The 25,015-nt window shown below is 48.3% G+C and overlaps 1 protein-coding gene across 3 annotated transcripts in view; it reads left to right on the top strand.

The window, feature by feature from the left end:
• KCNQ2 (potassium voltage-gated channel subfamily Q member 2) overlaps positions 1 to 25,015 on the top strand; it is a 99,464-nt gene that overhangs the window by 33,662 nt on the left and 40,787 nt on the right. For 2 of the 3 annotated variants that reach the window (XM_090064686.1, XM_090064687.1), the window contains exons 2-9: positions 2,885 to 2,975; positions 5,133 to 5,259; positions 6,786 to 6,961; positions 8,524 to 8,649; positions 12,735 to 12,845; positions 13,428 to 13,523; positions 16,530 to 16,624; positions 21,034 to 21,063. In XM_090064686.1, the coding sequence (XP_089920812.1) occupies positions 2,885 to 2,975; positions 5,133 to 5,259; positions 6,786 to 6,961; positions 8,524 to 8,649; positions 12,735 to 12,845; positions 13,428 to 13,523; positions 16,530 to 16,624; positions 21,034 to 21,063 (852 nt within the window). The remainder of the gene's footprint in view (positions 1 to 2,884; positions 2,976 to 5,132; positions 5,260 to 6,785; positions 6,962 to 8,523; positions 8,650 to 12,734; positions 12,846 to 13,427; positions 13,524 to 16,529; positions 16,625 to 21,033; positions 21,064 to 25,015) is intronic. The other variant, XM_090064688.1, reaches the window with a different exon arrangement.

The raw sequence follows: 25,015 nt of genomic DNA, 5'->3' as shown, positions 1-25,015 counted from the left end.
GAGTCTCTCCTATCTGTGCTCGTTGCTGCGATGTTTATGGCCATCGCAAACCCACAAGAAGTGATATCAGCCGAGCTTGAAGGACCAACCCTCATTTTCTTTGCAGAAAGACCAGCTGCCCCCCGCCGAACTCCACCTTATAAATATTCCAATTCCAATTTGCAGCAGAGTGAGGCAAAGCCAGAGGGATGAATTATTTAAAGCTTTTACAAAATGTAGGCCTTCGGTTTATCTCTGAGCCGGCTTGCTTTATTGTATCAACAAATCCATCATTAGTAAATTAATTTCTCTCCCCTTGCTTGAGCAGGTTCTTGCTCTTGCCTGCTGACTTGCTTGGCTTGTGAATTGGTGCCAGATAATGCCTTAGGAAGGAGTCCCTGGCTTCCCCTTGTCACGTGGGGATGGCACCAGTGTCGCTCACTTTCCTTTTTTAAGTGGTTTTAATGCATCCAGTGCTCATGAAAAGTGCCAACAAACAGCCTCAGAGGCTGAAGCCTTGCTTTTAGCTAAGCTGGGTCCATAGCCCTTTCAGTTCTTTGTCTCTCTGTGTGGCGTATACTCATGGGGCTGCCAGTTTGGAGTAGGCTTGGACTGGTAGCGACCCGTTCACTGGGAACTAGGCTGAGATCAGCTTAGCTCCCAGGGGACATGTAGAAGCCATTAGATGATGTTGCTGTTGCTGCTACAGGCTGGGTTTGAATGACAGGGTAGCTGGTAAAATGCATCTTATCTCACTGCCACCCGCATCTCCTCCACACCCATCTCAGGTCATCTGCAAGGATAGGATCTGCAAAAGTGCCTGAGCTAGGAGCACGAGTGCAGGGAAAGTCAGTGAGAGGAGCTCGTGGGTCACTAGTGTGTGTTGGAAAATCTCAAAGCATGTACCAGAGAGGCCAAGGGAGTGGAGGGTGGGCTGGATTCACTGAGCCTCGTTAGCAGCCTTCAGCTCCCTGCAGGGGGTTGCAAAGGGGATGGAGCTGGACCGTTCTCAGTGCTGGCAGATGACAGGACAAGGAGCAATGGTCTTAAATTGCAGCAAGGGAAAGTTTGGTTGGATAATAGGAAAAACTTCACCACTAGGAAGGTGGTGAAGCGCTGGAACAGGCTCCCCAGAGCAGTGGTGCAGTCTCCATCCTTGGAGGGTTTTGAGACAAAGCCTTGGCTGGGATGCTGTAGTTGGGGCTGGTCCTGCCTGGAGCAGATGTGACCCCCTGAGGTCCCTTCCCACCCTCATTTTCTGTGATGAACTGAGAAACCTGCACCAGGCCAGTGAAGCCAAAAGGGGTCCAGCACCGGACTGGTTGTCATGGGTTTGCTGGTGGCCTTGTACTGGGGGATCTCATAGCCCACTGCTCATTTCTGTATCACTGCTGTTCTTGGTGGTTTTATACAGAGGGCAAAAGCAGAGGGGGAGGCTGAGGGGCAATGACTTGCTCAAGGTCACCACATCAGACATTGGCAAAGCTGGGGCTAGACTTGTGAGTGCCAGCTCAGTGCTTTCTCTGTCGTGTCTCTTAGCACAGTCTCTTAGCACAGTCGTGCTGGCTTGCAGACACCTGTATTGATCCTGCAAAGCCTTTTATCCCACCAAACTGTGGAGCTGCTTGCAAATGCCTTTGCCGGAAAGCTGCTTGTGTCTTGGAGTTCCCCCATCCTCGCGGGTGCTTGGAGGCTGGCAATGCTTTCTGCAAAGGGTTCACGTGTTGAGCCATCCCTCCAGGAGGTATTTCTCTAGCCTCCCCGGCATGCTCTCCCCGCTGTCAGGCAAAGCACCGCGTCTGCTGCCAGACAGCGAGAGGCTTAATTTTCACACACACAGAGCTGGCTCCCAGATGCGATGGAAAACAAGACAGAGGAGCGTGTTCAAGTACAGCCGAGCACTAAATATTCAGTGTGACGTGCAAGGGTTTAGCTGCGCGTGTCTCTCTCGTGTGACGGAGGGCTGAAGAAGATAGAGAAACAATTAGGTTTGAACTTAGAAAGGCCAGATCCAGATCCGCTCCAGTAATGACACTTCTGGTGGAACAGGCAAGCCCCGAGGGGCTCCTCATAATTGGCTCTCAGATACTCTGGTGGGCAACAGCACAAAAGCCCAGATGCAGATAAAATATTCTGCCTTAGTGGTGCCAACACCAGGGGTTCAGCATCGCTGTTGTAGCAGAGAAGACTCGCGTGCTAAGAGCCAAATCTGCCCTCTGCTCTCCCTTTTTGACCTGAAAACCAGGGAATTGGAGGTTATTTTTTATCATCATCATTTTCAACACTGAACTGGAAATATAAAACCAGCGCACGACGTGGCAGAAGCTTTAAATCAATGGGCGAGTAATATAATCACCAAGAAATCAGGCAGGAAGATATCATTGCTCAGGAAAGGTATTGTGGGTCCCTGGTATCTACAGTAGTGACATGCGCGTGTCCCACAGTGGCTTCCCCAGAGGTGGCTCTTAAAACTTGTGCTGCTTTCATTAGGATGAATCAAGTGGAGGGGCTGCTCTTGTGAAGGTAGACGTCTTACAGGATCGTGTGGGAATGCTGTCACCGGCTGGGAAGCGATCCAATGCATGCTCTTTTCCAGGAGCTGTTTAAATGGGAGCTCCTTTGAGCATATGGTATGGCACCTCGCTGCGATCCAGCAACATGATGACACCTCACGATGCCATTGCATCAACGACTTACCCAGCTTGCAATGTTTGGGTACCACCAGTTTCTTACCAGGTCACATTTTACTGAGTTTCTGTTAGAGAATATTTTTATAAAGAGGGGCAATATCATAATGGCCACACAAGGCGACTTATCCGAAAAGACGCCAAGGGTGAAGGAGTTTGATCAGCTATCCAAAATTTGTGCTTTGAGGGCTGACATCATTTTTTTTTTTCTTGTCTAGTTTTCTACTGGTCTTCTCCTGCCTCGTGCTGTCTGTTTTTTCAACCATCGATGAGTACCAGAATAGCTCTGAAGGGGCCCTCTACATCCTGGTAAGCTGAGAGTTGCAAATAACAAATGTGTGTGACAGTGAGGGGGAAATAACCTATAATACTATTGATTTTTTTTTAACCTGGACAAGCATTTGTGGTGCTGTATTCAAGAGGGGATCAGTCAGAGGCAGTGTCTGAAAAATGGTGATTTTTTTGGTAGCCGCGTTGGTCTGCAACAAAAAGAAATGCAAAAATCTAGAACTCTTGCTCCGGAAATGATACCTTTTATAAGTATAAGATGTCTGCATTGCTTTTTGAAAAATGGTGAGACATTTCAGGGGTGAAGAGGTATCCATCCTTCAAAAGGAAGGGAAAACACTGTCCCCTTATGTAGACCTTGCTGTGGATTCAACATGCTTTCCAACCTTAAAGGCAGGCATAGCTTTCAAAGCAAAGGCCTGGCAGCCCCTGGTAGGAAGGGGTGGGTTGTTATAATCCTTAAACCCCTGAAGGTCCAAGGACTTTCTTAAGATAAAAGTGCAAATTGGTCTCCCAGTGTAAACAGGTGGAAGCTGGCAAAGTAACTCCTCATTCACTTGGCTTCATTATTATCAGTTTTCTTCTCTCTCTCTTCTGGAGAGACTATAGCACTGTATTTAGCTGCCCCTCACAGGACCAGCAGCACCTCCTGCTTATGCTGGATATAAACTTGAAGTCACTGAAGCTGCTCTGGGGTTGCACTGGTGTTAGTGAGCAAGGACAGAATTGGGCTCAAAGTCTCATAAGGATGCTTAAGACCCAGGCAAAGAAAATTGTCTCTGCCATTGTCAGTTCTGTGCGTGTCTAAAGATCCTGCAGTGTTGTTGGTTGTAGCCGTGTTGGTGTGAGGACCGAGGCAGGCAAGGTTCTCGAGGTAAATGTGAGAGCTCCTATTAGACCAACTAAAACCGTGGCTAAATGTGATCTCTTTTATTAGACCAAGTAAATCTTTGGGTGAATGCAGTCTCTTTTATTAGACCAACTAAATCCTTGGGTACATGAATCTCCTTTGTTAGACCAACTACATCCTTGGGTAAATGTGATCTCTTTTATTAGACCAACTAAATCCTTGGGTAAATGCGATCTCTTTTATTAGACCAATTAAATCCTTGGGTAAATGCGATCTCTTTTATTAGACCAACTAAATCCTTGGGTAAATGCGATCTCTTTTATTAGACCAACTAAATCCTTGGGTAAATGTGATCTCTTTTATTAGACCAACTAAATAGTTTGAAAAGTTGTTCTTTGCAAGCTTTGGGGCACAAACACTCTTCTTCAAGCATAGGGACACCAACAGACTCTCTCTATGCTTGAAGAAGGGCGTTTGTGCCGGAAAGCTTGCAAAAAAGAATTTCTCCAACAGTTCAGTTGGTCTAATAAAAGAGCACATTTACCCAAAGCTCCTTGTCTGCCTAAAGATGCTGCCATGTTCTGGGCCTGAATATACAAGTTAGTGAGAAGCCCTTTTAAAGAGATGCTGCTCCAGCCTAGGTGCTTCCCTCCCTGCCCTGCACTGTAAACATTTTGGTGCTGATTTGATCTGACATAAAGCCGCATACTTTCCCTACTTAAACAGCTTGGCATGGCACATCGCATACGCTGACAGCGCGGCTTCTGGTGACACGCTGAGTGATCGCTGGCAGAATTAGATACTTCCTCTGGCTCCCGAGATTCATTGTGTTCCCTGCTCTTTGTCTCTCCCTTCCTCCTCCCCCTCACCATCTCCCCACCCGATATCAAAAGCCAGTGAAAGCCTAATTAGAGCCCTGTCAGACTCCGCACACATGAAAGGCGAGGTGAGCATCGTTAATATGGCGGGGGGAGGAAATCAGGGAGAAAGTAACATACCAACGGCACATGACCGGCAGAGCTTCGGCTCATGATCGTTTTAGTCCTTTCACCTTGTGGGTTGGAAGGACCCTAGTGAAATGCAGGATGGTATAAAGGGCTAGTGGACAGCCAAGCTGCTGAAAACCGGTGTGGGAGCAGCTGACGCCAAGCCGGGTTTCCGAATGGTCTGCAATACGCTGCTGGAGCGCAGAAACCAGTGGGTGCTTTTTTTTTTTTAAAAAAAATGCAACACAATGGACTTTTGTTACCAACACAGCCTGTATTTAATCTGCAGTCTTTTCTCCCCCAGGCTTTGTTCTTGGACTAATCGCACGGTCTCCCTTGCAGGAAATAGTCACCATCGTGGTGTTCGGCGTGGAGTACTTCGTCAGAATCTGGGCTGCCGGGTGCTGCTGTCGATACCGGGGCTGGAGGGGAAGGTTAAAATTTGCTCGCAAGCCCTTCTGTGTCATCGGTAAGCGCTGCCTTGCCGCGGCGGGCTTGAGAAGTGAGGGCAGCTCGCGTGGAGAGCGCAGAATGAGTACAGCGTGCGCCGGGCGGATCTGCGTGCTGGGGTTTGCTGTATGCCAGGAGGGTGGGTGGACATGAACCGAACCTGGAGGTGTGACTGTGGCCAGTCTGAAATCTAGCTGAGGGGTTCCTGGTGTTGGTGTCCAGGTCCTGCAGGGAGCGAAAGGGCAAGTGCCTGCTAGGGAGAAGCCTGGCTTCCTGTGCATGTATATGGATCGGGTGCTCGTGCGGAGAGGAGAGAGGGATGGAGCTACGTTGCTGCCTTTCCATATCCTTGGGTGGGTGCTTGGCTCTGCCCAGGTCCCTGCATCAGCCTGAGGAGGACATCATGTGCTCTTAGTGTAGCTGAGAAACAGGCGCTTGGAAATGTCTGGGAAGGAGAAGTTGGGTAACCCGCATGTCTGGCCCTGACGAATCACGCAGCTTCCTGCAGCTCCCATTTTGCCTCCCCATAAAATTGGCATTACCCGAATTATCATCACTGCTTTCCAGAGGTGAGCCCCAGGCACCATGGCTGGATCTGGAGCCTGACTGTGGGTACCCAAACCCCTAGGTATCGAGCGGAGGGGCCGTTTCTAAATGCCCTGAGGATTCAGGATTACGGTTTGGGTCCGTGTCTGGTACTTTCCCCTTAAAAATGCACTCGCTTTTCCTCCAACAAGAAAAAAGGGCTGAAATTGTCCTTCCTGAAACAGAGGCCTTCAGGCTTGCCTTAGTGAGTGAGGCATTAGGTGTTCACATTGCAAGGTGGTCCCTACGTGCAGCATGGGTGGAAGAAGGGCAGGCACTTTGGAGGTGCTTATTCCAACCCAGAGCTGTTGCATCGCGCATCAAACCGGAGCTCAGTCGTGTTGGACTCTTGCTCCATTTGTCCAAGAGGGGGACGTGCAAGGAGAGGAGGAATGAGCGTTTCATTCATCCATGCAGTGGATCAATGTCTTGAGGTTAATATTGGCTTGCGCGGCATTATACCTCCCCCAGAAGGCACGACCGATACAGCCCTTGCTCTCTGCGGTATGCACACACCTGTCCCCATGGAGAGCTGGTAGGTGTTAGCATCTTTGCTGGTTGCTCTCCCGCTCTGGAAGGGGGATGGTGAATGATACAGGGTTAGGTGCTATGTAACTGTAGGTGCAAGAGCAGACTAGCTGAGGGCATGAAGTGAAGTGGGAAATCTGAGACTCTACTTGGCTTTGGCTAGGCAAATGTGGAGGAGGCAGTGTGCATCTCTCAGTGGGCATGGCCGATAGTACCACTGGATGATGGCACCAAACTAACTCCAGATTATAAGGGAAGGCTAGAACAGAGGTAATGTCTGAGGGGTCGAATGAATCCATCCGAGTGCCAGTGTCATTGCACCGAGAAAAGTGAGCTGGATATGCCAGTTTGGAAGAGCCCACCCAGGGCTGGTGGGGCGGATGGTTGGTCTATGAGGCCTCTGCTGAGCCGTCTCATGCTCCTTGCTTGCAGACATCATGGTGCTGATCGCCTCCATCGCCGTGCTGGCCGCGGGATCCCAAGGGAACGTCTTTGCCACGTCGGCACTTAGGAGTTTGCGGTTCCTGCAGATCCTGCGCATGATACGAATGGACCGCCGAGGAGGCACTTGGAAACTCCTAGGCTCCGTCGTCTATGCCCACAGTAAGGTGAGCGACACCTGGGCAGCTAGACTGGTCTCTGTGTCTTTGCTGATTTATTATGGTATGTGTCATGATCTTCAAAACCAGGATGCCTCGGGATTAGTAATTAGTTAGTGCCTGTTTATACTAAAGTGCATGTTGCGGAGAGGATGCATCACTCAACATTTTCCCCACAGGAGTCAGAGGGCACCACGATCTGCCCCCAAATCAGTGGGAAATGGGGCATTCGTACTAGTCACAGAAGCGATCCCCAGTGTATGGCGTTATTGGCCTTTCCCCAGTTGGAGAAGCACTCAATCGCATTTTGTTTCCTGTCACTTAATTTAGGCGATATCTGGCCTGTTTCCTGATATTTGCTTCCTTTTGAAACCTTAGCAGACATCTCAGAAATGATACTTCCTTCATCTGCTCTTGTATTGACATGCCCCAAAATTGTAACCGTTTAAAGAGGCATGATCTACCCTGGCACATGTAGGTGATATCACCCTGTTGCCCTTCTTCTACAACAGGCTGAGCGTGGTTGTAAAGAGTCTCGACTAACTGTTCAGGCCTGCCGAAGAATAATTTTAGGGTTCAGATGCTGGGGGTGGGGGAAAGCGTGTGCCATCCTATTCCACCTATGGTTTAGTAAAATGAAACAATATCTTGATTTTTGACTTGGCAACTTTGGTTATTGAAGGCTTCTCCTTTCTTCGAAAGAATAGGCTTGGTTCAAGTGTGTTCTCGTTTCTGTGCAGTGTGAATGCAATATTAAAAGAAGGGGGGAAACTGAGTGCTGCTTCCTCTTTCTGCACCGTTATGTGCATTGTCCTGCAAATGAAACTCTACATTTGAGGAAACCAGAAACAAGGTGATATACCTAGAGGCTTTCCTGATGGATTGCAAACTCCGTCCACATTTCTCTCCACACATTCAGAGCTAAACTCCACCCAAGTGAGAACCAAACTATATGTTCATATGACGCCAAGTGAGCTGCAGCCAACCCCATGCAAATCCCACTTGCTGTTCTTCACACGCATGCAGTTAGACCAGTCTCTTGTTTCTGCCACCAAGTATTCTCGAAATGAATATTAAGCCCAGAGGCGTGCTTTTCCTAAACAGGGTGAAATAAGCTACATTACCTCATACCACATCGCCCCTGTCTGTGAAACAGGGCGTTGTCACATCCAAAGGGCCTTGAAATTAGGATACAAAATCCAGATGCAAACTTTGCAGCTGGTTCCCATGTAGATGCGGATGTGCTCCCGGTGCAGAATCGGGCCCCAAGTGATGTGGTCTCACAGATTGCCCCCGTGTGACTTAGCTCAGCTCTCTGTGTCTCGGTGCCAGTGGAGAAATCCATCCTTCCTTTCTCTCAGCCTTTACCTCATCCCTTCACATTGTCCCTTCAGGGCAGGGAGGGTCTCTGATTTATTACAGAAAGAGCCCCCGTGTCAGCTCTCCCGCAAGATGACAACTACTATTACTAGTCGGAAAGTCTAATGGGAAGGTTCCCTGTCCCTGCCTTTGGGAACACCCTTGAGGGTGACAGTCCCTTTGTTTCGTCCTCTTTCCTACCTGTCTTGCAGGAGTTGATTACTGCCTGGTATATTGGCTTCCTGTGCCTCATTCTGGCCTCCTTCCTGGTGTACTTGGCTGAGAAAGGAGAGAATGACCACTTTGATACCTACGCAGATGCACTCTGGTGGGGCCTGGTGAGTAATTTCTACAAAACAGCTGGCTGCTATTAAAATGAAATAGCCATCAACCCTCCATCTTCTCTTAGGAGAGGAATTGACTTATGAGCGGTTGGTTAGCGTCATTATTAAATGATTCTGGGCTACTCAAATTAGATATCTCTCTCAAATGATCCTTTTTAGAAAATGCTGCAGTGTCTCCTTCCATGAATTATCTGAAGCTAGGAAGGCAGCAGAAAAGCTCCCATCTGCTGTCAGGGGTAGATGAAGACAGCCTGAACCATGTACTTCGGCATGAATGGGCCCAACCCCCCCAGCTATTTTACTGGGTTATTAAATGGAGTGCCATCCAACTTTGGAGGCAGGAGGTTAATGGTGGCACATTGAAATTTGGACCACACGGCTGCTGTCTTAAATGTGGGAGCGGTTTAAGCAGATGAGGTTGGAGAGGCTTTTGTTTGGGGTGGCTTGGGAGCTGCAAATCTGTGCAGAAGGTTGGACTCAATGACCTTAAAGTCCCTTCCAAACTTTGGACTCTGTCAACCCTGGAGAGGTCGTGGATGCCATCAGCAGACTGGGAGGTGATCAGCTCTTCTTTTCAGTCCTGGACAGAGTGATCAACACAGCAGAAACTTCATGGTAGTAACCAAAGGACTCATTCTGGGTTTTGAATTTGGCCAATGAAGAGATTCTCATTAGCTTCTATGAGCATAGGAGCAGGCACCTAGCATAAGCAGACAAGCCATGGTACAGCACTTGTGTTTCTTTGGGTCCTTGGGAATACCATCGACACAATTCCCACAGGGCTATTCCAGCTCCATACTTCCCCCTTGCATGGGATTAGTTGTTCTGCAACAGTTGAGCCATGTCCATCAAAGATGCCGCATTACAAAAATGTGGCTCTGATCATTTATTTTGACAAGTGCTGCTTGCTTTTAATTATTTATGATCATTCTTCAGAGTGTGCGGTTAAATGCACTGTAGTATATTTTTGTAAGATTAATGGGGTCTTTGTAATAGAAAAGGCCTCGCTACTGAAGTCACTCTGCTATTAAATCTTGGCCGACGAGGGAGGAAAGGGCACTGCTTTAGTTTTTCTGTGCGCCCATTTGTGCATGTGCGTGTGAATTATTGGATTAGCAGTTTGACAAAGAAGGAATTAATGAGGTTTTAATCTACTTTATTCGTTGTTCTCCTGCTCCGGCACTTCCGGAAGCCAGTCTGGCCCTCATTGCAAAGCTTGCAAGACCCGCCAGCAGGGTCCTGACCAGGATCCATGATCTGAACAGCTCCAAGCTTTGGGAAGAGTCAGCTGATTCAACAAAGGGGACACAAACCTGCTGTGAAGTCAGTCCAGTGGTGGTTCAAAGTTTTTAAGTGCATTGATTACAGTTAGAAAAACAGAGCAGGGCTTGATGCAACCAGAGAGCAAAACCAAGAACTAGTCCAAACCCAGGTGCCACCCCTCCGATCTGGAGACAGATAGGCTCAAAGCTGTCCTTCCTGCTGATCCAACTCAGATCTCAAAAAGGAGGGAGAGCACTGCAAGCAATTCATTGAGTGTTTTTCCTTCCTTTTTTTCCCATTAAAACACAATATTTAATTGAAAATTTGGCCTGGGGTAGTGACGTGTGGTTCTCGGCATTTCCCAAGGCCATTATCGAGCCTTCGTTCTCATTCCTGCGTCATTGCTTTCCCTTGCATGAAGTCTAAGTTCTGGAAAACAGGGAAGTTCAGGATTTGCAGGTGAAATCAAGTGAACGGGATTTATGCCATTGCCTCCAGCAGGGTCAGATTTCTACCTCCAATCCCAGTTTTTGCAAGTTGAGCCCAATCTCTGGTAAGAACAGGCTGTATATTAACATGGTCCTGGCTATTCACTGTGGCCGTAAGAAAAGGATTAGTGGCCCTCGAACTGCAAGTGAATGGCACAGGAGAAAAGATAGCTCAGAAGAGCAAGTTTCGCCTGCTTTGAAGGACTGTACTTGTATTTTTAATACATTCTTCAATTCTCATTGTTATAAAATTAAAAAAAAACAACCCAAATGTGCTTTATTAATGTATTTATTCTGGAGGAATTTTGCATCACACATTACTGGGGCTGTAAACTCTTTGGGGCAGAGGGGTTGTCTCATGCATTTGCAGCGTGCTCTGTTTATCCTCTAGATTGAAAAGTCTCCGCGTTGAAGGGGAACGTGTCCTTTCCCAAAATCAGTGTAAACAATGCTCGCTGACTTCAGGAACAACTTGTGCTAAGCTTTTCCAGCCACATTAAGCTCCCTACCTTGTGTCCTAGGGTAATAGCAGCCTTGGAATTGGCAGGAACTGTTTAATTTAAGGGTGGTTTAAAACTTTTGAAATGAAGGGCTTTGAGCTTTACCCATTGTGCAGTTAAACAGAGTACAAACAGACAGTGGGGCCAAAGATTTCTTTTTCCCTGAAGTGATTTATGCACTTGGCTGATAAATAGCTGGGGTTTGTTACAATATAAGCAGTAGATAAAAAAAAGAATTGGGACTGTGTTATGCATTTAAGCAAATTATGCACTTATTTTATATGCATATAAGTAGGGTCCACTGCTTAGACCACCTAGTACAATGCCTAAATACCCTTTTAGGGTGTCTGGTATCTGCAGTTGTTTCTTTGTCTAAAAGTAGGTCTGAGTCATAAGTCCAGCATCCCAAACATTTTTGGGTAATGTCTGTAGCCTTTTCAGTAGCATCCCCCCGGGTAACTCTTGGCTATAAACCGTTCGTTAACAATTCAGTGATTACCAAATGAAGCAGTGTCAAGTTTGTGATTCCATATAGAAGAGCCATTCATATGCTAAATGCTTTGTCTAAATGGCATCTAATTGATAGTGCTCTCAATACTTCTGATTAGAAACTGCTGTGGGGAAAGCCACTAATCAAGACTCGTACTTATTTATACATAATTTTGTTTTCAGCTGACTCGCACGCAGCTTCACTAAGCACATGGTGTGGGTTTAGGGATGCTGTTTTAGACTTCAGAGGTGTTGGTGCCCAAGCAGGTAGAAAGGATGGCAGCTTTCGTCTGAGCCCTAAGAGTCCAGCTGGCAGAGGATATGTGGAAAGCTTTCTGAATCAGGTCATTTCTGCTGGCTCTGCCTCCGCTTTCTGTCTGGACCATCCGGGAAGGCTGGGTCCTGGGCTGACATGTCCCTGCCTAGGGCAGCCTTTCTGGCTCTAAAAGCCACCCATTAAAGTCGCCCTGCACCCATCCTTAACCAAGGAAACCCAGCAAATAAATCTCTGCTTGTATCTGTTTCCCCATTGTATAGTACGTAACAACCAAATTTCTCCGCTGCTCTCACAACATGTACATAACAACCTTCCAGCCCTGCCTGGAACGGCATCGCAATACTGCTGGGGGGAAAAATAAAATTTCTAAATTAGGATGTATGAAGCAACAGTAATTCATACCGTCAGCATAATATGGTGTTTTGAAATTGGAAGGGAAACCAGTTAATAAGCACTGTTGGAAAGATTAGGAATAAACAGTTTCAAATCTTTATGCATGCAAACAGCTCTGCCTGATTTGCAAAAGCCTCGGCTGAGATGCTAAACAAGAGCGTGGGGGCCACTGTGTTATTGTTCTCAGTCCTGAAGGAGCAATCCAGTCTCCTACAGGGAGGTTTTGGACCAGCAGAAGTGTTTGCAGCAGATGGCAGTAACCTAGATCTGTCTGTGGGATGGTAAGAGCTGCCCATCCTGCGTGACTGCAGTGAAAGCTCGCACCCTCTTCCCTGGAGCGGGGGGGGGGGAAGGGGGTCGCTTTGTGGTTCTGGCATGGGGCTACGGTTTGGAGGATCTTGCCTCAAATTTCTTGTTGCACCCCTTTGCAGCCCTGGGCAAGGCCAGCTGAGGACAGGGGCCGCAGGGTGGGCATAATGTGGTGTTCGGGCTGCTCGGATCGAAGGAACGAAGGGACAGATCAGGGGAGAGAGGAGGTATGGCCAGGCAGTAGCTGTCTTGAAGAGAGAGACAAGCAGCTTTCTCAGGCAGCACAGGCATTAACTCAGGGATAGATGCATGTGGCCACCGGAGCAAACAGGCTTTGATGTTGTCTCGTCTCCCTCCTAGATCACACTGACGACCATCGGCTACGGGGACAAGTACCCACAGACCTGGAACGGGCGCCTCCTCGCTGCCACTTTCACCCTTATTGGGGTTTCCTTCTTTGCCCTCCCTGCTGTAAGTAAGCAGCTGAATATAACAAGCCTTATTGCTATCAGCCAACCTCGGGGGGGCCTTGACCTCGGGGGGCTGAAAGCGCGCCGGTGCATGCCTCTCCAATTGCTTGGGGTCATGACATCTGAATGAATTGGGCCGGCTCCCAATTCAGGACGTTGTTCTGCCAGAATAACAAGCCTGTGAAAACTTTTGCCCAGCTCTTTTTCCCCACCGGCATCTGCTCAGTCCAAAATTGTCTCCAGACAACAATGGAGTGATTTTTCCCCCCCCCCCACTCCCCGGGATTACTTTGATGCGGGTTTAAAGAGGGCACTGCACTGTGCTTTTTTTGTCCCTGCCTGGGGATCCTGGGTTGGCTGCAGCGTGGAGGGAAGGGCTTGTGTTGTATTGCAGTGTTTGTGGGAAGGGAAGCTGGTTGCCCTCGTGGCATGGCCCGTTGTGGCGTTTTAGGGGGGGATGGTGTTGGGTAGGAAGTGAATGAATCGGAGGAGACGTGGTTGCATGAGAGCTGCCACAAACACAGCTGCAAAGCACAAGTCCAATGCGTGGCCCACTGAAAACAGTCCTGTTTCTTTCTTTCAGGGCATTTTAGGTTCTGGGTTTGCTCTGAAGGTTCAGGAACAACATCGGCAAAAGCACTTTGAGAAGAGGCGAAACCCTGCAGCTGGCCTGATTCAGGTAGGCAAACAGCAGCCAGGGACAGGAGCCCCCGGCACTGACGCTAGACCCGCATCGCGTGGCCTCTCGCACTGCTTGGGATCACTCGGTCTCGTCCAGCAAAGAGGAGCCCTGGGAAGCATCTCCAGGGCAGTTTGGATGTTTGCACGTGTTATATATAAGGAACAACCCCTGGTTTTGAAGGCCTGGGTGTTAAGAAGCCAGGTCTGGTTGGTCAGCCCAAAGGCGATTGCATTCGGGGGTTAATTTGGGGACAACTGTGTAGACTCATGCAAGTGAGGGAAGCTTAATGCAGCCAAAATAGGCCCAGTGCAGGCAAGGATGGCATGTGTCGCCTCCACCACGGGCTCCCAGCGCACCCCAGCTTCTTTCTCCTCCTGAGAAATGGTAATGGGTCGCTATGAAGTCCACTCTGTCGGCCACACTCTGCCCAACCCATGGCTGACTCCATGGACAAGATCCTCAGCCCCCCTTTTATATTCTGCCCCACTTGTACAGCAGGCAGGGAGCCGGCATACTACACTGGGGTGAAGTGAAGATGCTCTGCCTGAACTTGTGGGGCAGTGGCCCCTCTAGGCCAGTATAACTAGCTGAGGGATGGTAAGTTGTCCTAATGCCACCGTCTCCACCATCCCATCATCCTCAAATGAGATGTCATGTAGTCCCAGGTCTTCACCGCTGACCGGCTAAGGGAAAATGATCCACTTGAGTCCTAGGACCCATCCATCTCCCTCGGGATTTGACACTGCTCCTAAACGGAGGAGCATTGGAAAGGCAGCCCAGTGCAAAACAGAGTCGTATGTGCACTTGCCCTCTTGTTGTCAGGCCCTCTTTATTAAATGTAGGATTGGAGCACCTGTGGCCCCATAGTCATGGCAGGCCTGATCTCATGCCATCGTAGTCATTGGGACTTCACCCAAAGCCCAGCAATTCCCAAACCCCCATTTCTCCATAGGAAGGAGCTCTTACTTGGTCTTACACAGAAGAGTGCCTTGAAGGGGCAGGCAAAATGACAGCAAAAGTGAATCCAGCAGCCCCACAGGCAGGTCTCCAGGCAGGAGCCTTTGTATTCAAGCCTTTCGGATACACTGGATCCCATTTTTTGCAAAAACTCTGGAGAAGGTGGAAAGGTGACAGTTCAAGGCAGTGTGGAAGGTGCCAGACAACAGCTGGCGACTGGTGTTGCTTAAAAATAAATGCAAGGAAATCAGCCATGGGATAGACGCATATGCTGTCCGCCAAGCTGGGGAAGCAAAGTAACAAAACCCAGCTTCACTTAATTAGTGCTAATGCAGACAAATTCATTACGGCAGTCTGTTTCCCCCCAAACTGGTTTTACGCAAGGAGAAATTTTTTTATTGATATGATACAAGGCAGCATTCAGGAACACTTTTTTTAACCAAGAACAGATGTCTGTGCATACGGCTGTCTGGATCCGCAGCTTAAAGATTTTGGAAGTCACATCACTTCAAAAAAAATGGGGGAAAAAACCCTCAAAACCCCCAAGCTAGTTAACTCTTTAGTGGCCTGTAACAGGCATTTGATGCATCATCTGTCAATCACTGTTAAGTCCTTAGTACCAGGAAAAAGCATTTCTGATCCCAAAGGTTAGATGAGAGGAGTAACTTGGTGTCATCCTCTAAGTCAAAAAAAAAAGTGAGTTTTGAGGTCCCCGAAAATATAGACCAATTACGGCCAAATTCTCCTCTCATTTGCACTATTATTAGACAGCAGGGCCACTTGATTTTGATTAATAAGGTTATGCCAATGTATAACTCATCTGAGGAGCATAAGGATCCGGCCAGAGACGGTGCTTGAAGGTAGATGGGCTACTTCCATGTCCGTTCACCGCTGTGCGAGCAAGAAGTGTACCATTGGGAACTATGGCAGGGCACCAGCTTGAGAACAGAATCGGGTCCAACGAGTGGCTCCGTGGCTGCCGGAGCCAGCAGTTTTGTAAAGCAAAAAAAAAAAGAGCTTTCTCAAGTAGGCTGAGATGCCTGTAGTTTAGTTAACACCCCCCTTTGCCTAGCACAGGAGATGAAACCCAGTGCCGGGCAAGTGGATATGGCTGCTGTTTCTGAAAGGGAGTTTCAGAGGTGCTGAGCGCACGCAGCTCTCACCGAGCCAGTGGGGGTTATGAGTAACAGACTCATAGGAAGTGAGGGCTGGAAAGGAGCTCAGGAGGTCCCATCTAGTGCAGCCCCCTGCTTCAAGCAGGACCAGCCCCAGCTACATTATCCCAGCCAAGGCTTTGTCTACCCGGGTCTTAAATTTCTCCACCACCTCTCTGGGTGACCTGTTCCAATGCTTTACTGCCTTCCCAGTGAGAGAGTGTTTCCTAATATCCAACCTCAACTTTCCTTGCTGCAACTTGAGCCCATTGCTCCTTGTCCTGTCATCTGCCCCCACTGAGACCAGCCCAGCTCCGTCCTCTTTGCAACTCCCTGCAGGGAGCTGAAGGCTGCTGTGCAATCCCCTCTCCGCCTTCTCTTCTGCAGACTGAATAAGCCCAATTCACTCAGCCTGTCCTCACCAGTCAAGTGCCCCAGCCCCTGAACCATTTTCATTGCCCTCCCCTGGACTCTCTTCAATGTGTCCACATCCTTTCTGCAGTGGGGGGCCCACAGCTGGATGCAGGACTCCAGATGTGGCCTCTCTAGTGCCGAATAGAGGGGAAGAATCACTGCCCTCCATCTGCTGTCCACACTCCTACTAATAACCCATACTAATAAAGCAATAATAATGTGATTTTGCTTGATGCGTACCATAACCAGCCAAAAGCCAGGGCAGCAGTTTCAAAGCCAGTCCCAGTATTTCTTTCAGATATTCTTGTTTCAAGTCCCCAAGTAAACCCTTCCTTCCGCTATCAGCTGCCTCCAGTCTTGGTGGTCCTGGAGGGGAGGTGCTGCTTGTAGTTTCCTTGCTGTGAATCAGCGGGCAGGGGCAGGATGGATCCTTTGAGCTGGTTTCCGCTCACCCACCCAGCTCCCTTCTCGCCCACAGGCTGCTTGGAGGTTTTACGCCACCAACCTCTCTCGAACAGACCTGCGCTCCACCTGGCAGTACTATGAACGCACGGTCACCGTTCCCATGTACAGGTACCTGCTCTTCCAGCCCTTCCTCCTGTTTCCCTCCAGACGCTGATGTTACCATCCAGCCCGTTCAGTTTTTACATGAATTGAATCATTGTATGGCTTTTTTTGGTTTGTTTGTTTTTAAAACGCGTTATAAACTCGCCAAGTGTATTTCTTTTTCCTTTTTTTTTTTTTTCTTTCTTTTTAATTATACATTTTGGTTTTGTTCTGGGTTGTATTGTCGTGCTTTATTTTAATTTCCACAGTATTAATTTTCTTCTTTCTTTGTGTCTATGTGTTATTGTTTTCACCTTTATTTCTCTGCATCCGTTGTTAGTTGCATTGTGTTGTGACAGTTGCCCCGGCAGTGCCTGAAGACCTCCTCAAGAGCTGCCCTGGAAAGTAGGTAAATGCTTCTCTTGACCTGCCCTGCCGGTCGGTGCTCACTCCTGGGTGTGTTGTCATGTCGTCCTGACGGGAACCAAATTGTTCTTCTGCCTTGCAAGCTCTTGCCCTTTGACCGGTCTTGACCTGCCCCCAGACCGCAGCCATCCTGTCTCCTTGAATAGCATTCATGCGGCGTGCAGCCATCTCCGGGTTCGCTGTGGCCGGCGGGGTCCCTGGGGACAGCCGAGGTGGTTTGGCTGTAGTGGTTTGCAGATGTCGCAGTGAAGTGGACTGAGATGCATGAGAATAGGTTCATGGTCAAGGTGCTATTTTTATTAGACCAACTCGATTTTTGCAAAAAAATAAAACTAAAAAAAATAATTTCATTGCAAGCTTTTGGGCACAAGCATCCTTCTTCATCTCAATCTGGATACCTGAGAATAGGTTTGATTACCCGGTTTCCCCCAGTGGCAGGCCGGTGGGAGAAAATCATTGTGGCTGCAGCAGCTTTAGCATCATTTGCGTGTGATCTCTTCTGATTTTCAAGGCAGCACTTTGCTGATACCAGTGGGAGATAAATGGCAGGTGGAGTTATTTCCCTTTAGGGTGTGGGGGGGCCTTGTATTTGACCTGAAATTCTGTAGAAGCAGCATAGGAAATCCCTGGACTGATGCCCAAGGCCCAGAAAAGGCAGAGCTCCCAAAAAGCAATTTTGTCCACCCTGCCCTTTGCACATGGTGAAACCCTGTGCTCTCCCCCCGGCAGGCACCTTCCACAATATGCCTCTCTCATCGCGTGGGTTTCCCTTGCTGTTATAAATAGAAAGCCCTGTCATTTTGCACATCCGTGGCTCCGTGTTGCGCTGTGCGTCTGCAGTCAGCGTTGTGCATCCCCTGTCAACGTTAATGTGCTCATGCGGGTCTGCACAGGGCTCGCCGCAATGTTGTAGGCATCGGATGCGTGCGTGGTGCCAGAGGGGTTGACTGACGGAGCCAGGCGTTGTCTTGTCATTCTGTGTCGTGCACCGAGACAGCCCAGAGGTCCCTAATTTGCCCCCAGAGGGAATATCCTAGCGCAGTATTGTGTTGTGGCACTGCAGGTCTGTTATCTTGGCTGAACCACTACATGAAGAGATGTGCATTGTACCTCTGCATCTGTTTCTGCTCAGCCTAATTAGGCCTATTAGGATCCTAGCCAGAATAATGTCTCCTGGTGTAAGTGCGGTGAACCCATGTGCAAAACCCAGCATCCAGTCTCTTAATCCATGTTAATTGACCCTCAACACTCACATCCTCGTGGTCAGTGAAGTTTCCTATTGGTTTCATTCCCAGTGTTTGTCTATTTGGTTTTTTATTTCCTTTGTTTAAAAATGTTTACGGACTCACTTTAGTGTTTCATAGAGGAGATTGTTTCCCAGTTGCATTCAACTCAGTCAAGGAATATCCCTCTCGTAGGATTTGACCTCGCTTCTCCCCGCAACCTTTTGCCTTTAGCTCAGGATATGTAACTGGGACTGGGGTCAACTATCAGAGAAAAGGACTGCAAGCAGGATCCAAAATCCACTGTAGCCCATAGAAAGACAGGTTTTCAGTGGGGTTTGGATTGGGTCCTATGGCTGTTGGAAAGAGCCGGTTACACAGCCAGACGCAGAGTGAACCCTTTTTTAAATGAATACTTGCTACATCTTTTAAGTTCTTGATTTCACATGGAACATAAAGCTAAAAGTCATGTCAAAAGTCAATTGACCCATTCAGTGAAGGCTATTTGGATGCATTAAACCAGAGTGCAGTCCATGCAAGAGCAGGACCATTTTTACTAAAAGCCCATAGAGGCTTGGCATATGGGCACTATGAGATGGACCTGGACATGACCTGTGTTCACTGGAAAGGCCTCATCCCTAGACCTAAACAGGCTGGCGTGGAGGGTGTAGCTGGAGGTCAAAGGCTGTGGTACATTTGAATATGTGAGTTCATGAGCCATTGCACCCTTCGCAAATGGATGGCCACTATGCCCAAGGGCAGGGTGAAGCCACAGGGCCAACCCCTCACACTTCCCTGTCACATTTTACCTGCAGAAACCTATGATTTGATTATTATGCAGTACGCGGGTACAGTGACTGTCACACCCCAGAGACATAGCCCTGTTACAAGAAAACCATGTTGTACCTGAATCATAGCATGGCCCGCAGAACAGGAACCTGGGTCTGAATGCGAATGTCTCCAAATGGCAGATACACCTCCTATCTTTGTTTTGCACCTCATTAATGCTTCACAGGGGTCTATTATATTCCAGCTTTCAAACGTAGCCATGCTATTGGTAGAATAAGGTCCCGTGCACCACCCCAGTACTGAAGGGAGTGCATAGGGTCTGGAGGTTACAGAAACAGCACTGCACATGGGAGAACAGGGGGTTTCCTTCAACTCTATCTTTACGCCAGGTGGAGATTTTGCAAAAGTCTCTTTGCAACAGAGTTCGCCTTCCAATAAGGAGGGATCATTCCCCCTCCCTTCAGACAGGAGTTGGGGGGACTCAGAAAAGGTTGTCAGCTGCTCTCTGTCCATCACATAGACACGCAAAGCATGATTAGATACGTGCCCACGTGAAGCTTAATGAAAGCAAATATCTGAACAAGGTCCTTTAATGCCATTGGGTAATGTGCCAGGTACATTCATTTTTGGGGGCTACATCCTCTAACTGATGCTCCAGACATGCATTAGCAGCTGTGCCAGGGAACGAGTTGACTTACGTGGGGTTCCCTCTCCAACGAACAGCCGCTCCTGTCAGCCTATCTTGAAATCTGCCAGGCCAAACTCACCAAAACTCGTAAAAAAACAAAAAAAAAAAGGGTTAACTCTGTGTTCTGGCTGTGATGCTCATCATGCACAGAGGCACAATATGCATCTGCCCTCTTCTACCCACCTCCCTAAGGGAGTCCTGCGTTGTTTCAAGTTGGCCAGTACAACAAGGCATGTAAGCTGCCGATGTCATGTCACACGTGTGGGCACTGGGTTATGCCTGCCACAACCCAACCGATGAAAAAGGCTGTTTTTGGAGGTGGGTAAGAGGACACGATGTTCTCCTTGGCCTGCAGGGGAGCAGATAATTTGAGGTCTCCTCTACCTTGGCCCAAAGCGCACAGGTTGGCATCGACACACCTTTGGGCTCACATAGTCCTGCTTAATCTTCATGAATGGGCTGTCAGCAGGAGCCCTGTGACATGGGCTTACGTATCCCTTGGTGCCATTCCAGAAAAGGCATCCTGCTTCACACGAGGAAATTCGGATGGTTACCTCGGGGCCATCGTGGTTCTCCAAAACATCGTGCACTTCAGTGCAGTAGACCTAGCCCCACATCTCATATAACTAAGACATGCAGGAGACCACTGGGTACATGCACATATTGGATCTGTAACATAAATGCATGGACACTTATATATGCATATGTACACGCTTACTTGTCGTTAACTTTTGTAAATTATTAACCAGTTTTTCTTCAGCACCACAAAGTATAACCATGCCCTGATCTTAAAAACATCCTTTTCCCTGGCATAGATCTTCTACATTTGTTGGGTTAAAAAAATCAAAAAGAAACAATGGCCCAATAGCTGGATTTTTATATGTGAATATCTGTTTTGGCAGTTGGCAGACCCAAAAGATATGCTTCTGGAGAGCTACATCACTTATGATGTCAGTGTTTCAAATTGTGGCTGACACCCAATTCCAGGGTTTTGCTGATAAAACTTCCAGGGGTAATGATTTTTTGCAGTGGACGTCTCTATGAGGTGGTCTTTCCCACCTCCAATTTGTTTTAGCTGCCTTTTGATCAAATTGCAAACCAGCTGTTAGTGGAGACGCGGTGTTTAGTCCTACTGCAGCCAAGGAAGTGGAAGCCAGTTTGGGTTTGCCAGCCAGCTGTAAGCCCAGGTCAGAGCGCCCCTGCTGACTCGACTACACGGAGCTCACGTGCTAATTTTCTTTATTCTGTTTCTTTTACTGTTTTTCTTTCTCTTATCTCTTTGGTTTTCTTTGGTGAAAACACTTGACAAGCACGCAAACGCAAACGTACGGGGCCTCCAGGTATGAAGCGCACGTGAATCTGCCTCCTCCCGCTGTGTGTCATGTCACTCCTTGTTCTTCGTTTGGGACTGTAATTTGCCGAGTGCCTTTGCTGAGACCAAAGGTCAAATTAAAAAAACCAATCCAAACCAAACCGGGCCCAAAGGAGATCCCCACCAAGCTAATTCCATGCATCTTCATAAACAGCCTAGCTCTTTTGCACTCGCGTTGGGAAACTGCATCTAGGTGACAGTCAAAGGAAGGACGAGAGGGGACCGTTTGGGTTGGTTTTCCTACACCGACTTGCTAAGGATTGTACACGTATCCTCAAATTCATGCGCCAGGAACCCGCCCCCTTACTCTTCTGCTCCTTTTCTCCACCATCCTCTCATTTGCACTTTTCCTTTCCACTCTTTTCTCCTCCTTTTTCCGCCTGCCCCACTCCTTGTGTTAGCAGCCACAACTACCCCGAAAGAGATATTTCACCAAAATGATCGTCCTTGCTCAAACGGGGGCCGTCTGCCCTCTTTTTTGAAGGGGCGCTTCCATCTCAGGAGGGTGTTTGAAGGTTGCTGGTGATTCATTCAGCGTCATTCTTCCCTGCGAGTCTTGCTAGGGGCGAGCAAGCTATCTGTGATCAATAATTCATTCAGTGAATTTAACCTCTTGGGATCTCTCTGGCTGGAAGGATTTACAGTATATATATATATATATATATGGGAACCATAAGAATTATTATAAATCTTATTATCCCAGAGGCTGCAGAGCGTAGTGGATGTCCAAAGCCGAGGAATGCTACATTTGACAGGCATCGCGAGGGATGATAAATATTTTAAGAAGTGCAAGTGTGATTTTCTATTTGTCTGGTATCTCGAGGTCAGGGAGTCAGATTTTGCTCTCCGTGGTGACCGTTTCAATCCAGATGAACTGCACGGGCGTCATTGAAGTGCATCTGATTCAAGGCACGATGTTCAAGCCTGGCCTCCATTTTTGCAGTCACAAGCTTTTCAGTCACAGCGCAGGGCCATCGTAGTTCTGCTCCCGCAGCTAATCTACAGGCAACAGACCCAATAAATTGCAAGTACAACCTTCAAAGTCCATCTCATTTTTACACAAGGTGGAAGGCTGGTTTGGGGGAGGGAAAAAAGGCCTTTAATCTGGTATAAGGGAATGGAAAATTACTCTTTTTTTCCTCTTGCTCCCATTACAATCAAAGGGAATATAAACGTGGGCTTCAGGGGGATCTGGAATAAGTCCTATATATTCTCTGGAAATCAGCTCTGCTGAAGCTAAGGGGAGTATCGATGAAGCAACCCAGTGCAGCTACTGGGACCAAGTTGCTCTGAGCCTTAAGCTGGTCTTGGGTTTTGTGTCTGCAGTTATGGCTGCGGTGCCAAGAGAAGTGGACACAGGACCTGAATTAGGGAGCAGAACAGATTTGTGTATTTTTGCCAACACTAATTCCTTTTAAGGCAGCACGACTTCCTAGGTGAATACAGGCTTTACGACTGGGCTCATAATACTCGGGTTACTGCAGCCTCTGTCCCACAAAGAGAAAGGCCCAATGCAAAGGCAGAACAACTGGGAGGGTTGGGAATTGACTCCTCTTAGAAACTGGATTTGCTACAGCTCGGTCTGCCCTTTATGCCACCTTCCCCCACGGGAAGCGGTCCCCACCCGGCTCTGACATCCCATCCCTCCTCCCACTCCCCCTCATCACCCTCACAATCTCTTGCTCACGTTATGACGGCTGCTTTACAAAGCGATTCACACCGACTCCATCGGTGGGTGTGTGCACGCACGTGCTGTGTTGTACAGCTGTCCTCCCTGTGTTGTGTTGTGTGATGGTATTGTGTTTCGGGGCATGAGCACCCCCCTGTCCCGGCTCGGAGACGCGTCCATATTATTTGTGCTACCCTGTACCAGCAAAATTACGCTGCTTCTGCTGACGGCAGCAAACTCCTGAAGTCGGTGGTGGGTTTCTTGGTGCTGTAACGGCAAGAGCAGGTGTGTCCATGCAAGGAGAGGTATGAGGCTGTGAAGTCCTGAGCCACATGTACAGACCAAACCTGGAGCAGGCAGGGATTTGAAGACTCTGCTGAGTTGAGTAGCATGAACTGTGTCTATTGCTGTATTATGTGGCTCTTCTTGATAAGCTGTTTGTGTAACGGAGACGTGCTTCCTTTCAGCATGACCGAAACTTATGCTGGGAAGAGAGAGAGAGAGAAAATGGAAACCCCCTTCCCCCCCACTCCAGCTAAGGCTCCTTCCCCAAATCTTCCTGCAAAATGCAGCAGCACTCACTTCACAAATTGCCCTTTCGCCCAGGCTCAGACGGACAGAAATTGAGATGCAGCCTTTTAACATGAAACTCAGCTAAATCGCTCTACAAAGCCCAGCAAGTTGCATTGCAGCTGCGTTGCATTGCAGTTTCATGGCACTCTACAGAGCCCACAGTTGCATTGCAGTACACACTGATGCTGGCGTATTTGCCCTTGTTTTTTTTAGCCTCCTTGCCCCATTCAGCAGCTGGTATTTGTAAGCCCTTCCCTTGAGCCAGGCCCAGGGTCTGGCAACCATTTTCAGCACTCAGCTATGGCAAAGGCGTCCACTGGGCCTATTTCCATGTCCTGGATCTAATTGAGCTGCTGACTGTCCAGGTCCCGTTCAGTGTGTCAGTTGGATTCCTGCCGATTTGCTCATCCTTTTGGGGAAAGCAAGAAGAAAACGTCCCCAGAGTTTTTACTGGACCTCCCAAATATAATCCACAAAGAGAATAAGACACAGCACTGCCATAACAAATCAAGGGCATCTTGTGCTTGATTTGTGCTCAGCTGGAAGGATTTTGTAGAAACCTCCCAGCCGGCCTGAGTGGCAATAATAATTAAACCCTCACCCCATGGCATGACAACTTGAGTGAAGTCATGATGCCATCGGCTCCTCGGCTTCAGCGTGTGCTGTCCTCCAGGTGGGAGATAACCTCCAGCTGATGGTTAGAAAAGAAATATGCGTTCATCATCAGCAGAAGCCAAGGCCAAATTTTGAAGCCTGTTTTTGTGCCAGCCTTTAGATTTCCAAGCAAAGGATTTGGGAATTCTTCACAGGCCAAATCACCTTTATGTGCCAATGGATAATTGTGGATTTTGCACGTGCAAAACCGATGTCCTTTTCCAACTGTACGTGTTCGGTTAAGGACGATCGCAGAAGATGATTTCAAGATCCCAAAGAACATCATGTGCACCATTATCTCTTGCCTTATTCTGTGAGAAATGGAAAAATCTGGAACTCTGGGTTCAGAAATGATCCTTTTTATTATGTTAACTAGGAAATCACAAATATATATCTATATATATATCTATATATCTTTTTTCTGTGAGAGGCACTCATCTATCTCTCTCATTCCCTGTTATCTGGGAAGCACTGGTGATCCCAGTCTGTGCAGAAAGTCCAAGTGCTCGTCAGTCTTTCCCTCCTGCATTGAGGATGGTTGAGCTCTGCTCCTACCCATAGCAAACTTAGACTCTCCTTCACCTCCTGTTATATAGGGTCCAGTTTGGGATCTGAATGCTGCTAGTTCATATCCCAAACGTAGACAGAGGCTGCAGACATAGAAAGTACCTCTGGGGTCTTGCCCTTCTTGTTTGATGGAGCACCCGAACCAGAACAGATGGGGAGAAGGGCTGCCTCGGGTGCTGCTCAGCCCCCTCCCCTTCCTTGCTGGCTCTGCAGCATCAGACCGCAGCCGTTCGATGCGAGCGGCGTGTTTGTCTGGAGCACAAACAAAGGAGACGGTGGCACTCCCTGGAGGAGGGCGATGAAGCGAAGCAGCTCCTTTGGAGGAACATAAATGCCTCGCTCGGCTTCTTTCAGAGCCCAGGAGATCCCAGCTGGGTCGCTGCTCTCAGCTGTGCGCAGCGACCCAGGCCCATTTGCTGCTACGAGCAAGGACGTAACTATTTAAGACATCTCCCCT

Source organism: Crocodylus siamensis, chromosome 10, assembly GCF_052110815.1.
Source record: "Crocodylus siamensis isolate JL-2025a chromosome 10, ASM5211081v1, whole genome shotgun sequence".
NCBI classification, from domain to species: Eukaryota; Metazoa; Chordata; order Crocodylia; family Crocodylidae; genus Crocodylus; species Crocodylus siamensis.
This window is presented reverse-complemented; position numbering and strand designations above follow the sequence as displayed.